We start from the raw sequence: 13,166 nt of genomic DNA, 5'->3' as shown, positions 1-13,166 counted from the left end.
TGTTTCTTTCTTTCATGTCCAGCTTTCCAAAAATCATGGTTCCATATTTCAGACTGAAATAAGGCCAGTGGCCAGTCCAGCACATCTATGGTATCACCAGCAGCTTTTGTAAAGAGAAGACCACTGGGCAAATGTTACTGGAGCATTCCCAAGGTCTGACCCTACCAATCTCACTAGGTTTTGTAGGGAACACACAAGGAACTACAAGCCAATTTCTTAGTAAATATCACTCATACTGCAAAATCTAGCATTGCTGCATGACAGCTCTAGATATGTATGCACATAATCTCTAACATTCACTTTGTTCCCACAAAACATATGTGCCCAGCACAAACTGGGACATTCTAGACAGTACTGGAAGCTTCACAGATAGCACTGAGAGCAACACCAAAACAAATTCAGCCCTAAAATGCAGCACTGGGGAACCTTTCCCACTATCCTGCGCTTAGCTTGAAAAACTGTATTGTGGTCTGATGAGAGGCAGACCTGATCCTCTCTCCAGATATCAGGGTTCAGTTAGTGCTGTGCAGTTAAATGCTTTCATCCTACAAAGCTGCAAGTCTGGATGGCGTTGTATACAAAATTCCCTCCTCTTTCTACCTTTTCAGGTAATTACTGAAACACTGAACATCTTAAGAAATCTTATAGCTGACTCTGGAAAAGGCTGCAATGGATGCCTGGGAACAGGACAAAGATACAATTTGGAATCATAACAATAACAAAGATTACTTCTGAAGAAACTATTTTCCCCCTTCTCTAAAGGCAATTACAGCAGGGTTCTCTTTATCCTAAGAGTGACAAAGACTGTTTCATTCATACGTCTGACTCTTTGCACCTACCATACAAGTACCACTGTGATGTGGAACAGTAACTACAACGGTCAATCACATCCCTCCTTCTTACTGCTTTATTTTCCCCTTAATTTTCCTTAAGTATTCTACATTGTTCCAAAACGTTTCCATGAGACTACAACTGTTTAGAAAGTTTATACCAGGAAGAAATTAAGTGTATGGCAAGGTAAACCAACTTAGGGTACCAGGAATGGACCATCAGTTCAGTAGAAGTTGATGAATAATACAACCAATAGAGAAGGTTTGCAGATCTTCTTTCTTGGCATGTGTTCCTTGTAGAAAAATTCTAGTGGAACTGCTCAGAACCATCTTACTGCACATATTCCCCAACATCTTTCCTTCTACTTAATATATACAATATCAAAACATTCAAAGGTGTCCTATTGAGAGAGCTCATTTTGGCCTGGGGGGGAGGGGGAAAGGAACTTATTTCCCCCCACGTTGACTTCAACAGAGATGTGCATTTATTATGTGAGAGCAGAATCTAGGAATAAGAGCAGACAGAAGGAAAAGCGTATGGATTGCACAGGATTTTCACTTTAAAACCTGGAACGTGATCCAGATTTTAACACAGAATAGAGAAACAACAGAAAAAAAAGTGTCCAAAGATAGAAAAACACTGCTCAACAACTTAGAGAAAGGAACAAATCATGAAATTACAGTTCTTCAGTCACAGAGCCATGAACATAAAGATCTTAGCAGTGTTTCGAAACTTGCTAGAGAACTCATAGGTTCATCATAATCACATCAAGAGTTCATCATAACCATACCATAACTCAGCTGTTTTACAAAAGCAAGTGCTATTAATTCAGTTACCTGCAGGTGTGAATTCAAGGCTTTCAACAGATCAGACAGTATCACTCCAACAGCTACTGTCATTTCCATGCATAAGAAAATTCCACACCAAGTGTTAATTCATCAAAATATGCTTCTGCTGTTCGAAGTTAGCACTTTGAAATGGGAGTCACCTTTGCATGGCAGAAGGCCTAATAAGTTACACAAGAAAGCTATGATTTAATCATCTTTCCTTATATTACAGTCCACATATCAAGGACCTCTATTATAAAGAGGCTTTTACAACATTATGCTTGATTTTCACATTGAGAACAAACATTCACAACATATGGAAGTATATGTATTATGTTATGGGGTGAATGGACAGAAGAATATGATGTTGAATAGCTAAGCACTTCCAGACTACACTTACTATCATTCACTAGTGGCTTTAATTTCTCTATACTTGGGTCCTTTTTCCTCACATTTCTAATTCCAACTTAGCAATAGGTCCTATAAAAGCTGACAGGACTGAGGAAAAAAAAAAGTATTTTTTTCTTACATTTCAACCAAACCCTATCTCTGCAATTTTGCTGTGGAGGAAAGAAGCCACATCAGTGCTGGGTTGGAAAAGCAGGATGAAAACATCAATCATTCTTCTATGAAAAAAAAAAAAAAACAACACCAAAAAAGCACACTCAAACCAACTGTAATATTCTGAACAAGTCATGCAGTTTGCAATGAAAATAATGCTGGTTGCATGCTGTTGGATGTCTCAGGGCACTGGTCTTTAAGACATTAGAAGGCTACACACGAAGCCTTGCACCAGGTTGGATACAGGAATCAAGCACCTGGATCCAGGATCTTGGAATATCCTGCTGCTTCTATAAGGCATACACCTGTCCAAATATCCAACTTCCCCTTGTTATCCCTTCCATACACTAACCCTCTTCTGCTAATGTGGCAGTGAATAATTATTTTAGGCATGTAGAAAAATAATTAATAAAGCACTGAAATTCTACTTGTGCCCCAGCCTCAGCCCCATGACTTTAAAGAGGCTGCAAAGTTAAAACACTGGGGAGAGAGCTTTCTCTCTCCACTGTATGCTTTACTTTAAAGTATTTTCTGTACACAGAATTAAACATTTTTATCTTCATTTGAAATGCCCCGAGACTTTCCTTTGATGTTAAGTCAAGGAAGAGGTACACTCCTTGCCATTCACAGGCTTTGTGTGATTTTGGATATTTTAAAAGACTACTAGTTTTTTTTTTTTTTTTACTTGCATCCATGCTTCAGTTTCTTTTCAGAAAGCAGAAATACATTTGAGAGAGAACTACAGTTTACTATAAAGCTAGAATCTGCAAATACAAAAGGAGAAACGGGAAATCTGAATAATATTCTCAAAAGCATCACTGCTTCATGAGGTAAATTTCAAGAGCAGCACGTTCAGTAGGGTGATACTTCTGGTCTGCTCTGCTAAGCCACGTTCTGCAGAGATTTCTAGGACAGACTGCACTCACTTTCATTTGTGGGAATCTTCACAGTATTTATATCAGACCACAAAAGTTGTCGATGAAATTTCATGATGGTGGTCTTCAATGGTGACACAACATGTAACTTAAGTGATGAAAAAGACTGCTTTTCAAGGAACCTCTGTCATGCTTTTACAGAAGGGTACACAGACTTCTTGACTTTGCAGTGCACGTCTGAATGCAAATACGCATGCTTGATTTCCCCCAAGCGTTGTATTACTGACCTGGAAATTATTCTCCTTTCCCTGTTTGACTGTCATTTTTGTCTGGGTTATATGCATCTCTGAAACCAGACGTGCACACTTGATACACTTCCATGACTTGAAATTATCATGTATATTTATTATCTCAAAGTTGTACAGTTTGAAGTAGTGACAGTTAATTTTAGCTGCTTGTTTCGTGATTGAGATCTGTTACAACGACCAACAAACTTCCTGAGACAAAATACAAAGTATTGTAAGTAATCTACATTATCTCAGGCATTGCTATGGACCTCTTGAAATAAGGGGAGAAAATTCAGATTTTGGTTTTCTAAAGCATTTACGTGTAGATTTTACAGAGGCATCATCCATCATGTGGGGGAATCAGAATCACCCCCAGCTGTTAGCAAGGACAGGGCTGAACCGGCCTGTTCTGATTCCATCCAGAAGAGAGCAGCACTACATACCCACTGAGCATCTTCTCACAGAACTATCTTAGAAAACGACCAAAACCAATCACCTACTCTCTTCAGCAACAGGCTGACATGTAAAACAGAGTAAATGCCAGTTTAATGACAAATTCATTTCTTTCAGTCACATAGAAGGTAACAGAAAGGGGATGGGAGCAGACATCAAATGTTGGTTGTTGCATTTTAGCTCTAAGACAGTAATTTACTTTCTATTGCCATTTTGCTTAAAAAAGAAAAAAAAGACTAGTGATGTAAGAAATGATTACTTATGAGACTGATTTTTTTTTTTTTTTTTTTAAATAAGAAATTAAGGCAGGAGGGAGAATATCATCCAAAAAAGTCTACCTTTGCAATAACTTTCCATAGGGATGCAAAACAGATTTTGTAGACCTGAGTTCTTGCATAGCCTGCAACATCACAACATGCACCCAAGACTTTAATAAGTCAGTTACCTTCACAATTTTCCTGACAGACACAAAAAGACTTCACAGATCTGTATCAAAATGAAGATCAAACTTAGTTTGAGTAGTGGCTGGAATTTTCAGATCTCCTGAGCTCCAGATCAGCTCATAAACCTGCAGACAGACCTTCCACCCCTCCTTGCTGTGAAGAACGCATTTCCAGAGCACAAACCATGCTCGTGTGGCATTTGCTCAATGGCACTGCCATGGGAGCAGAGTGGGCTTTCCTCCTTTCCACCATACATTGCATGGTCAGAGCAAGGAGAAAACTCACATCTCCTTACTATAAAGAGTGTTGCAAAGATATAGATGAGAAACAGACACCATTTTCCAGCTGTCCTCTTACAAGAATTTCCTTCTACCATGACAGAATGCACTCAAGAAGGAAAGCCTCATAAAGCATTCTCTGTGAATAGTGATAACACACAGAGGTACACAAATGGAACATCATCATTATTTTCTCTTGCACTCCTTTAGCCTGTGGAACAACCACTGTGACTGTTTTCCAAATTATAGGCCTTACTCTCATTCCCAGCTGCTGCTCTTTGTTCTTATTTGTGCAAGATAAGGCTGAGAAAAAAGCAAAAGGAGCCTGGAGATTTTTGTCAAACTGCAGGAGCGAGAGAAACCTGGGTGCCTCTCCTATGCCTGGAAAGGAAGGAGATGGAGAAATAGCTGAGGGGTAAGGATGGGCACAGCTTGAATCCTCTGTAGACAAAGGGTAAGGATATGCTCCTTTGCTAAAGCAGTGAAAACTGAACTCTGGGAAAGCAAGCTAACTAAATTTCACTCAAATGAGTTTTTCCATTATATTCCCATCAAGGCAGAGAGACTCAGTCAACAGGACTCTGGTGAAGGACAGAATCTCTGCACAGTTACTTTCTGAAGAAAGAAGTCCTCGTTCTGTAGATATTACTAACAAGAATGTTACTAGTCCGCATATGGCAATAGTAAGTAAGTTGTTACTTTGGAGAATGCTTTATTCAAGCTGTTCACAGCCCGAGAAGCCTGCATATACCTCTCACTTGCACATGGCCTCTGTACTCAGGAATCCAACGTAAGGTTTATATCATCCCACACAGAGGTGCAGATGTCGGCTTCCCAGGGCAGCAATAACATGTCTCCTCTCTGGTAAGTTATGTTGTTTTGCCAGTGATTCCTCTGAAGTCACTCTGGCGGCTCCCAGTGCTTCCACATCTCTACACGCCCTACACTCACACAGCTTGTTCTCTTTCAGAATTTTTGGCTGGACATATTTGAATGTGATAAGATATATCTGTCCAGATTTTGAACTTCCCAAAACTGGCACAGCTCACTCAGAGTTAAGTGTTTTGCATCTACACAAGATCTGTTTCACGCTATCTTACCAGCAAAGGTAATACTTCTCATAGATTTGCTGTTACATTGGTCACGTAGAAATGCAGCTCCAATACATTATAGTGGAGATAGGGGTGTAGAAATTAGTAGAACTTCTTTGGTCTATTCAAGTGTTATATTTTGAGCTACTTCAATAAGCTAATAATCACAAACCAGTACAAGCAGCTAAGAGGAGCCTACATACAAACATAACTTACAGCCCTTGTTGAGATGTGACTCTGGTATTATACGCCCCAGTCTACCGACTTCTTTGAAATTATTCCCAGCTCCTATTACCATAAATGAGAGTGGAATTGGGCTTAACGTGAATATGCAGTCTTAATGCATATACAATTATACAATGTATTCACGTATGTGAATAATTTACCTGTGCACAGAGTACTGACAAATACTGTCATTCTTATAAATTACCAGATTCAGATAAGACAAATATTTTTCCATGAAAGAGCTTGCATAATTACTATAATTAAAAATAATAATTTTGGAATTGAAAGCTCTTAAATCTTTTTGTCTGCTTAGCTTTACTATAGCATAGGTTTCTCATTACAGGCCTTAAAAATAATATTACTTGGAACTCATGGTTTATTTATTAATATATTGTTTTAAAGTTAGGAAGCCAATACTGACCCACTGCATTTTATCACTGTAACTGAATGGATGTTAGGACCAGCTGCTCCTGAATCTTTCATGGATAGAAAGAGGAGGTAAAAACCACCTAGAATGGTTCAGTTGATCCCTGACAATCACCTTTCTGGTAGCTGGGTTTATGGCTTTAGGTCTGAACAAGAAGGGCATGTTGGACTTCTGGACTTGAGGGAAATGCTACTCTGTGGTAAGAGATGTGCAGACAGTGAATGACTAGGAAGTGTGTTTCACTTAAATTTGTAAAATTTAGAAGGCTGGTAAGGATAGGAACTAACAACAATGGTAATAAGAAAGCACATTACAGAAATCCCTACATTAAATGATCAGAAACCATACAACAAGAACATTACAGAGATGTAAGATTTAAAAGACTGAAGCAAAGAATCAGCTCATGCTTGAGAAGACACGTCTGAATTGGCAGCTAGGACTCACGGTCAGCTTTACCAGTCTAAGACAGCAGCTACAGAAATACAAAACAAATGGCCACAAGTGCTTCTGCGAAACTTAACTGGAGCAGAATGAGACCTGGCTTACCAGAGGGAGATTGCCACTTTGTGACACTTCCTTTTCTTATACCAGTTTATGGAACACAGGTGAAAACAGAAGGGTGCTCATGGGGAACCCAGCTCACAGGGCTACAACTTAACAGCATGATGTTTCAACAGTACATTTGCAAGTTAGCAACTATGTGCAATCCGAGGAGCACCAAAAGGCACAGGGGCCAGGGGGTAGAGGACTGAAGGAAATTAAAAGCCAGTCTACCATCAGAAACGTGCTTCCTGAGGTTATGTGGAAACATCACTAGCCAGCAAACTCTTCAGAGAAGTTTTTCCAAGTAATTCAAAGCTGAATTGATCACTCTGTACATACTTAGTCTAACTTAGTCTTACCTTTTTATATATATTCTTGCCCTTCGCACCCCTTAAATCAGGGGAAGCGGCAGTAAATGCTGCTCTGAGCAAACCCTGCAGCCTGGCTCTCTGCAAGAACTCTTTGATCCAGCCCTCCTCCTCTCATTGCATTGTCGTCTCTTTCCCAATTCAGATTCAGACCCTCACTTCTGTTTTGAAAAGGCTGCTCACTTGCATGCTGAATGGAACCCTTATGTCCCATACCTTCAACTCCAAAAGGAACTTTAGTTTAGCTGCATTGCTCTAACTTCTGCTTGCTGATTTATCAGAAGCTGTTTGTGAACCCTTTTCAAGGATGACCTGGCATCAAATTTAAAAAGCCCTGGACTAAGTCCAGGTATTTCAGTTGTGTTTAGGCTTTCTCATTCTATGCAGGGCATCAGAAAGACATTTTCAGAACTTGTTTCTCCACTTCACTGGTTTTACAGAGTATAACGTTACTAAAGATTCACCAGAAACAACCTCTGGTTTTGCCACAGTTCTTTTCAAAGCACTTAGAAAACTGGAGGTATTAAAACCAGATCCCTTCTACTCTGTTAAAAACAGATTTCTGTAAATACTCCTGTAGGCACTATGACACTCATTCTTCCAGAGCTATAGAGACTTGCAACCAACAACTACAAAATACCTGCATTCTGAGAAATCGGGTGCTCAAAAGTACGGAGTGGCTACTCTGCAGCGTGCATCTCCGCCTTCTCCTTTCGAGTCAGAAAAAGATGACATGCTCTAGTTTTTGAAGCTCTTGTTTTCTACAAGGAAAAAAAGAAGATACAAATAAAACAAAAAGGAGCAACATACAGGCACAGTAATGGTGAGCACATCCTGGCCCACTCCAAACCTCGTATTAAGATTTGATCCTCCAACTGCATGTACTCACAGCATCACAGTTGAAAACAACTCTATTTGAGCCTCAGTCAGTGGAAGTTGCTGCAGACATTCCAGAGCAACTATGAAAAGCTCAAAAAAAAAAAAAAAAAAAAAAAAAAAGAAAAGAAAAGAAAAGAAAAAAAAGTGGTGCTACTATTCTGAAGTGAGGTTACTTCCTTCAACATCTGTGGTGAATATGTGATACAGGCTGCTATAAGCATCGCACGTATTTAAAACGAACAGGAGAAGTTAAGGCTTGGTTCGGCCACGTTGCGGTCATTAGGAGGAGGGAGCTACACAAAAGCTTCATGAGATACATATGGTATTCTAGGGGCACCGAGGGCCTTGCCTGTTCTCGTAAATCTCCCATCCTGTTCAGACTTTAGAGAAATAAAAAAACAAAAACAAAAACAAAAACACCTTTCAAAAACATAAAATATAAAATAGAGCTGAAAGCATTTGCCTTAACAGTTCTCAGTACTCAGTTCTCAGATATTTAGCTTCTGTTTAGCTGGTAACATCTAAATTAATGTCTCCCCTTGCCTACTGCTTAAGGAAAAAAATCAATGAAATATCTGATAACATTTATTATATTACTTCCAATGGCTCATTACAATAACAACACTTCCTTACTACAGAATAAGTTAGTACCACTGTCAAAACAGTGTTCCCTACAGAGGGAATGTGTTTTCAAAATTATTGTTTGAACAGAAGTGAAGAATAGGTACTTATTCAATCACAAAAGCCTACTTTTCTGAATCAACCAGAGGCATTAGTATTTGCTTTTATTAACACATACAAAATTGTTAGGATATACAAATGTACTTCCTTTTCGGACGCAGTTGTATTAATGGCCATTACAGCATTAGTTTACAGCACGCTGTTTCAAAAAAAAAAACAAAAACAAAAACAAAAAAACAAACAAAAAAAACCAAGCAAACAAATGACACCATTCACAATTAAACAAATAGGTTTATATATATATATATACACACACATATATATATAAAAAGAGCTCGAAATAGCTATATAACAAATAAGTGATTTACACTATCAAAAGGCTGGAAGCAGATGTGTCTCCGACAGTTGTGCCCTTAGCTTTCATCCACAATCTCCATGAATATGAGGTCTCATTTAAAACAAACAAAGAAAACCCCCACAACATTGGCCCCCACTTGCCAAAACAAAACAAACAACCAAAAGAATGGGACAGCTCTCCCCAGGCTAATAGTTCCTCTTGATGGCTTCAAGCACAAACGGGTTATTTTAAATATCACATAACCTACTGTAAATTAAAAAAATAGAAGATTACTTTACACAATGCATGGAAACCATTTCTACCAAACACAAACATTTACAACTGTCATGTTTTTTCCTTGCATAACCCATACTCACACGCAATCCAGTTTTCAAAACAATTAATGAAATATTCAGTCCACTTTTGTTTTCTTTATACAATATGAAATGGTTACAATACCGTAGTATATTTTAGAATAAGTTAAACATCAAGACATATGGCAATAGCACTGTACTAGTCTTTCTACATACATACCAAATCCAGAAATTCAGTCTATTTTTATTTAGTCACAAAAATGAATAAAGACTAAGATCCAGTTATACTGGAAAGCTAGACTAGAAACCACAAATACTGTAAGCACTTTGGTATAATATGTACAGGTTGTGCTGCCAATATCATGCCTGCATACTACAACTGATCAGGTGATTTCACTTGGTGAATTAAAGAAGTTATTGTAAGACTTGCTTTAGTATTTCTTTTTCAGTATGGAAATCATTCAGTCAAAGAAGATGCACCACAAGAACATACACAGCTTTTGTATGATGTGACTACAAATTAAGTATTAAAGTGAATTTTTAAATACAATGCAAGACCAATCTTAAGTGCATAGAACATAATGCAGAATACTGTTAATTACAGGGACAAGTACAGGGGTTTTAAACATTATAACAGATACTGAACAGTGTCCTCATTAAAAGAGATATGAATTAGAATAAGCTTTCCACCATTACATAGATCAACGTGTGTTTTACATCACCAGTAAAATGAACAGTAACTGATGTATCATGAAGGATATCTACTGCATCCATTTTCTCTCTCCCTCTCAAAGGCTTGGAGTTGCACCCTCAAACTCTTAAAGCAGATTGGATTTTCACATTGTTTCCCCCTTCCCCCAACCCCCCCCCCTTTTTTTTATTTTAACAAAATGTTTTGTCTTCGTGAAAGAGAAACTCAAAGTGCATTTAAATTTATTTTCTTATTTCAATGGATGCATTTACTGTAGCTTAGAAATGTCAGCTAACAGTTTTCTTACCTCCTTGCTTACTTTCTTTTTGTCTCTACTACCTTTAAGAGCCTCCCAGTTAATTAGGCAACCGTGCCAAGTTAAGTGGCCTCTCCTTTTGCAAAGTAAACAGTTTCAAATTCTAAAAAAAAAAAAAAAAAAAGCTGAAATATTGCTATCTGTATTCAAGTGAAATTCCCACTTGAAGAGTAAGGACTGCAGGATTTCAGAAAATTTGGACTCCTTTAAATTTCAAGGTACAGTAAACTGCAAATGCCATATTCAATTAATACTGCAAGACAGCTTCAGATCCAGGTGTCAGGAATGAAATAGCCCCAAAACTCTCAAGCCAACCAGAGGAAACAACACCATTGTTACAATTTCTTATACAATACAACAACCCATTTTACATGTAAACACAAAGGATGACAGCTCTCATTTGAAGCCCCTATTGTTGGTAAATAATACTTCACAGATATTGGAAATATTTTAGTTAATGACTCCATATCTCCCCCATTTCAAGGCTCCTTTCTCTTCCTTACAGAAGCTCTAGCTATTTCATATCAAACCAAGCAATTGCACAAGAACTACAGCACCAAGCTTTGCTAAATGAAACTGCTGGAGAGCACACACAGGAGAAAAGAATTTGACCATGGTTGTTGAGTGAACTGGAAGTCAAATGTGTTTAAATGAAGGTAACACATTCCTTAATTGAAATGATTAATTCCTGGAAGAAAAAAAAAAACAAAAAACCAACTGGATGAGCATGGTCACTGTAGGCTAGTTGGTGACCCAGCCAGACTTTTGTGCAGATTAGGGTTTTGACTGTGCCTGTTCCGACTGCGAACAGACGAAAACATAGTGTTGCAACCTGGGATTTTGCATTTGTGGAGCTGGCGGAGATGCACAGTTTTGTAGTGAGCCCTAAAAGTTCCCTTATTACTGTAAGTTTTTTGACATATGTGACAAGTTATTGGCAAACTGGAAGGTAAATTTATGAAGCTCTGATCAGCTTTCTCAATTAAATTACAGTCTTGGTAGAGTTCTTCACTGGGCATTAGGCTGGATCCTTCACAGCTTTCATCACTATCATCCAAGGGCATGGTGCACACTTCGCTTCCTCCATCAGAATCCCAAGAAGAATGAGCACTGCTCTCAGATTTAATGCTGGAAGTAGTGCTTAGATCCAGAACACCTCCATCATTCAAGGGATCGTATCCGTAACTCTCAGAACAGGGTTCTCTAATTTTGCTCACTGGAAAAACCAAGCTGCCTGTTCTGTTCATTCCTTTGAAGATTACCGAAGTATGTCCAACATGCTGTTTTAAAGAGACATCTTGACAAAACTCCTTAGCCATGTCTTTCAAGAGGTATGTTGCATTGAAATGGTTGTTGAATTCCAGTGTATCTTTAGTCAGAAGCTTATGATGAAGATTTAGGTTTGAACTATGTCTAAAAGAACAAAGACAAGCTTAGCAAGAAAGTGTTTTGCCTCACTTAACAGTGGTTTCATAAGGATCATTAACAAAGAGAAAAATCAATATTTAGTAGCATGCAAGAACTGTATGCTTCTCATTTGAAGAACTGCCATAGAGGAGTGCACATGGATGATTTATACATATGACTGGCTATCTGAAATTGCTTATACTGGTATATATCAGAAATAACTCTACAGAAATCAATGTTTTCAATTCTGTCCTGCATTGTGGATAGCTGTTCACTCCACTAGATCTAGTGCTGGGCCTAAAAGAGTTGGTGAACAGACTAAAGAATTCCAGGTGCCGAACTGAGCTCAGAAAATGGACTCAGGGTAAGACAAAAATGCAATCCTTCCCCAGTGGACAAAGCAGGAAAGGAGTGATACTTGAGACTGCAAAATATATTGATGATTTTAAGGACTGTAGCCATGTACCAAGAGGCAGCTACACACACCAGTGCAGAGCTTTTCCTTGAAAGGACTTTTTCTTGAATGAGGGGACATTGCGTTTCACACAACTTCCAGTTTTTGAATGGGCATCTCTGGATTCATTTTACAACCACCAAAACAAAATCACTACTTTTCATTGTATATATCATCAAGCGGCTCACTGGGAACTTCCAGACTCTGTTTAGAAGATTGAATTTATTTCAAGACAGGGAGAACATTCATTTTCCCTTGCCATCACCTAACTCAGCTTCATCCAAAGTATACCAAAGGACAAAAATACTTTTCACCTGCATTTACAGCGCTATATGTTAAAAAAGAAGCTTTTGCAAAGTTGTTTCAAATAATTGCTCCTTTGCACAAAGCTTATAAATTTCCTTGTAGATTGACTTTTGTGCCCCTTTTGAAAAGTTATTTGCTTATTTACTTTATTAAGTAAATCATCTTCTAAAAAACAAAACAAAACAAAAAACACCAATGAACAGAAATTAACTGAATATATTGGTATGGGAAGGAATTTGTGGCATGTGAATGCAAATTTTACTGCTGGCCTTCTTTCCTGTGGCCCATATCACAATTAGCGTGGAGAGGAATTCACATCTGGGAAGATGCAGGCAGCAGACCAGGGTATGAAGCCCTGCCAGCAGCAGATGGATCTGTACAGCTCACATGCAGCGGCCAGTCCTCAAAGACTGGCTCGTCCTTTCTGGACTACATCAGCTGGCTCCAGCACGCCTAGCAGATTACAGACAATCTAAACCTTGTGTCACTCTGAACTACTATCCAGGCACACTTTCTGCAGTCAAGATCTGCTATAACACTGTTATAGAAGTGTTAGAAAACTTACAAGGCTT

The 13,166-nt window shown here is 38.5% G+C and overlaps 1 protein-coding gene across 2 annotated transcripts in view; it reads right to left on the bottom strand.

Moving 5' to 3' along the window:
- Window positions 1-8,741: 8,741 nt before the first annotated feature.
- Window positions 8,742-13,166, bottom strand: part of BNC1 (basonuclin 1) — a 71,216-nt gene continuing 66,791 nt past the window's right edge. For both annotated transcript variants that reach the window (XM_048956758.1, XM_048956760.1), the window contains exon 5: window positions 8,742-11,840. In XM_048956758.1, coding sequence (XP_048812715.1) covers window positions 11,159-11,840 — 682 coding nt within the window. In that variant the 3' untranslated portion in view covers window positions 8,742-11,158. The remainder of the gene's footprint in view (window positions 11,841-13,166) is intronic.

The sequence above is a fragment of the Lagopus muta genome, chromosome 10 (genome assembly GCF_023343835.1).
Source record: "Lagopus muta isolate bLagMut1 chromosome 10, bLagMut1 primary, whole genome shotgun sequence".
Taxonomy (NCBI): Eukaryota; Metazoa; Chordata; class Aves; order Galliformes; family Phasianidae; genus Lagopus; species Lagopus muta.
The sequence above is the reverse complement of the archived record's forward strand: the minus strand, read 5'-3'. Positions and strand labels throughout refer to the sequence as shown.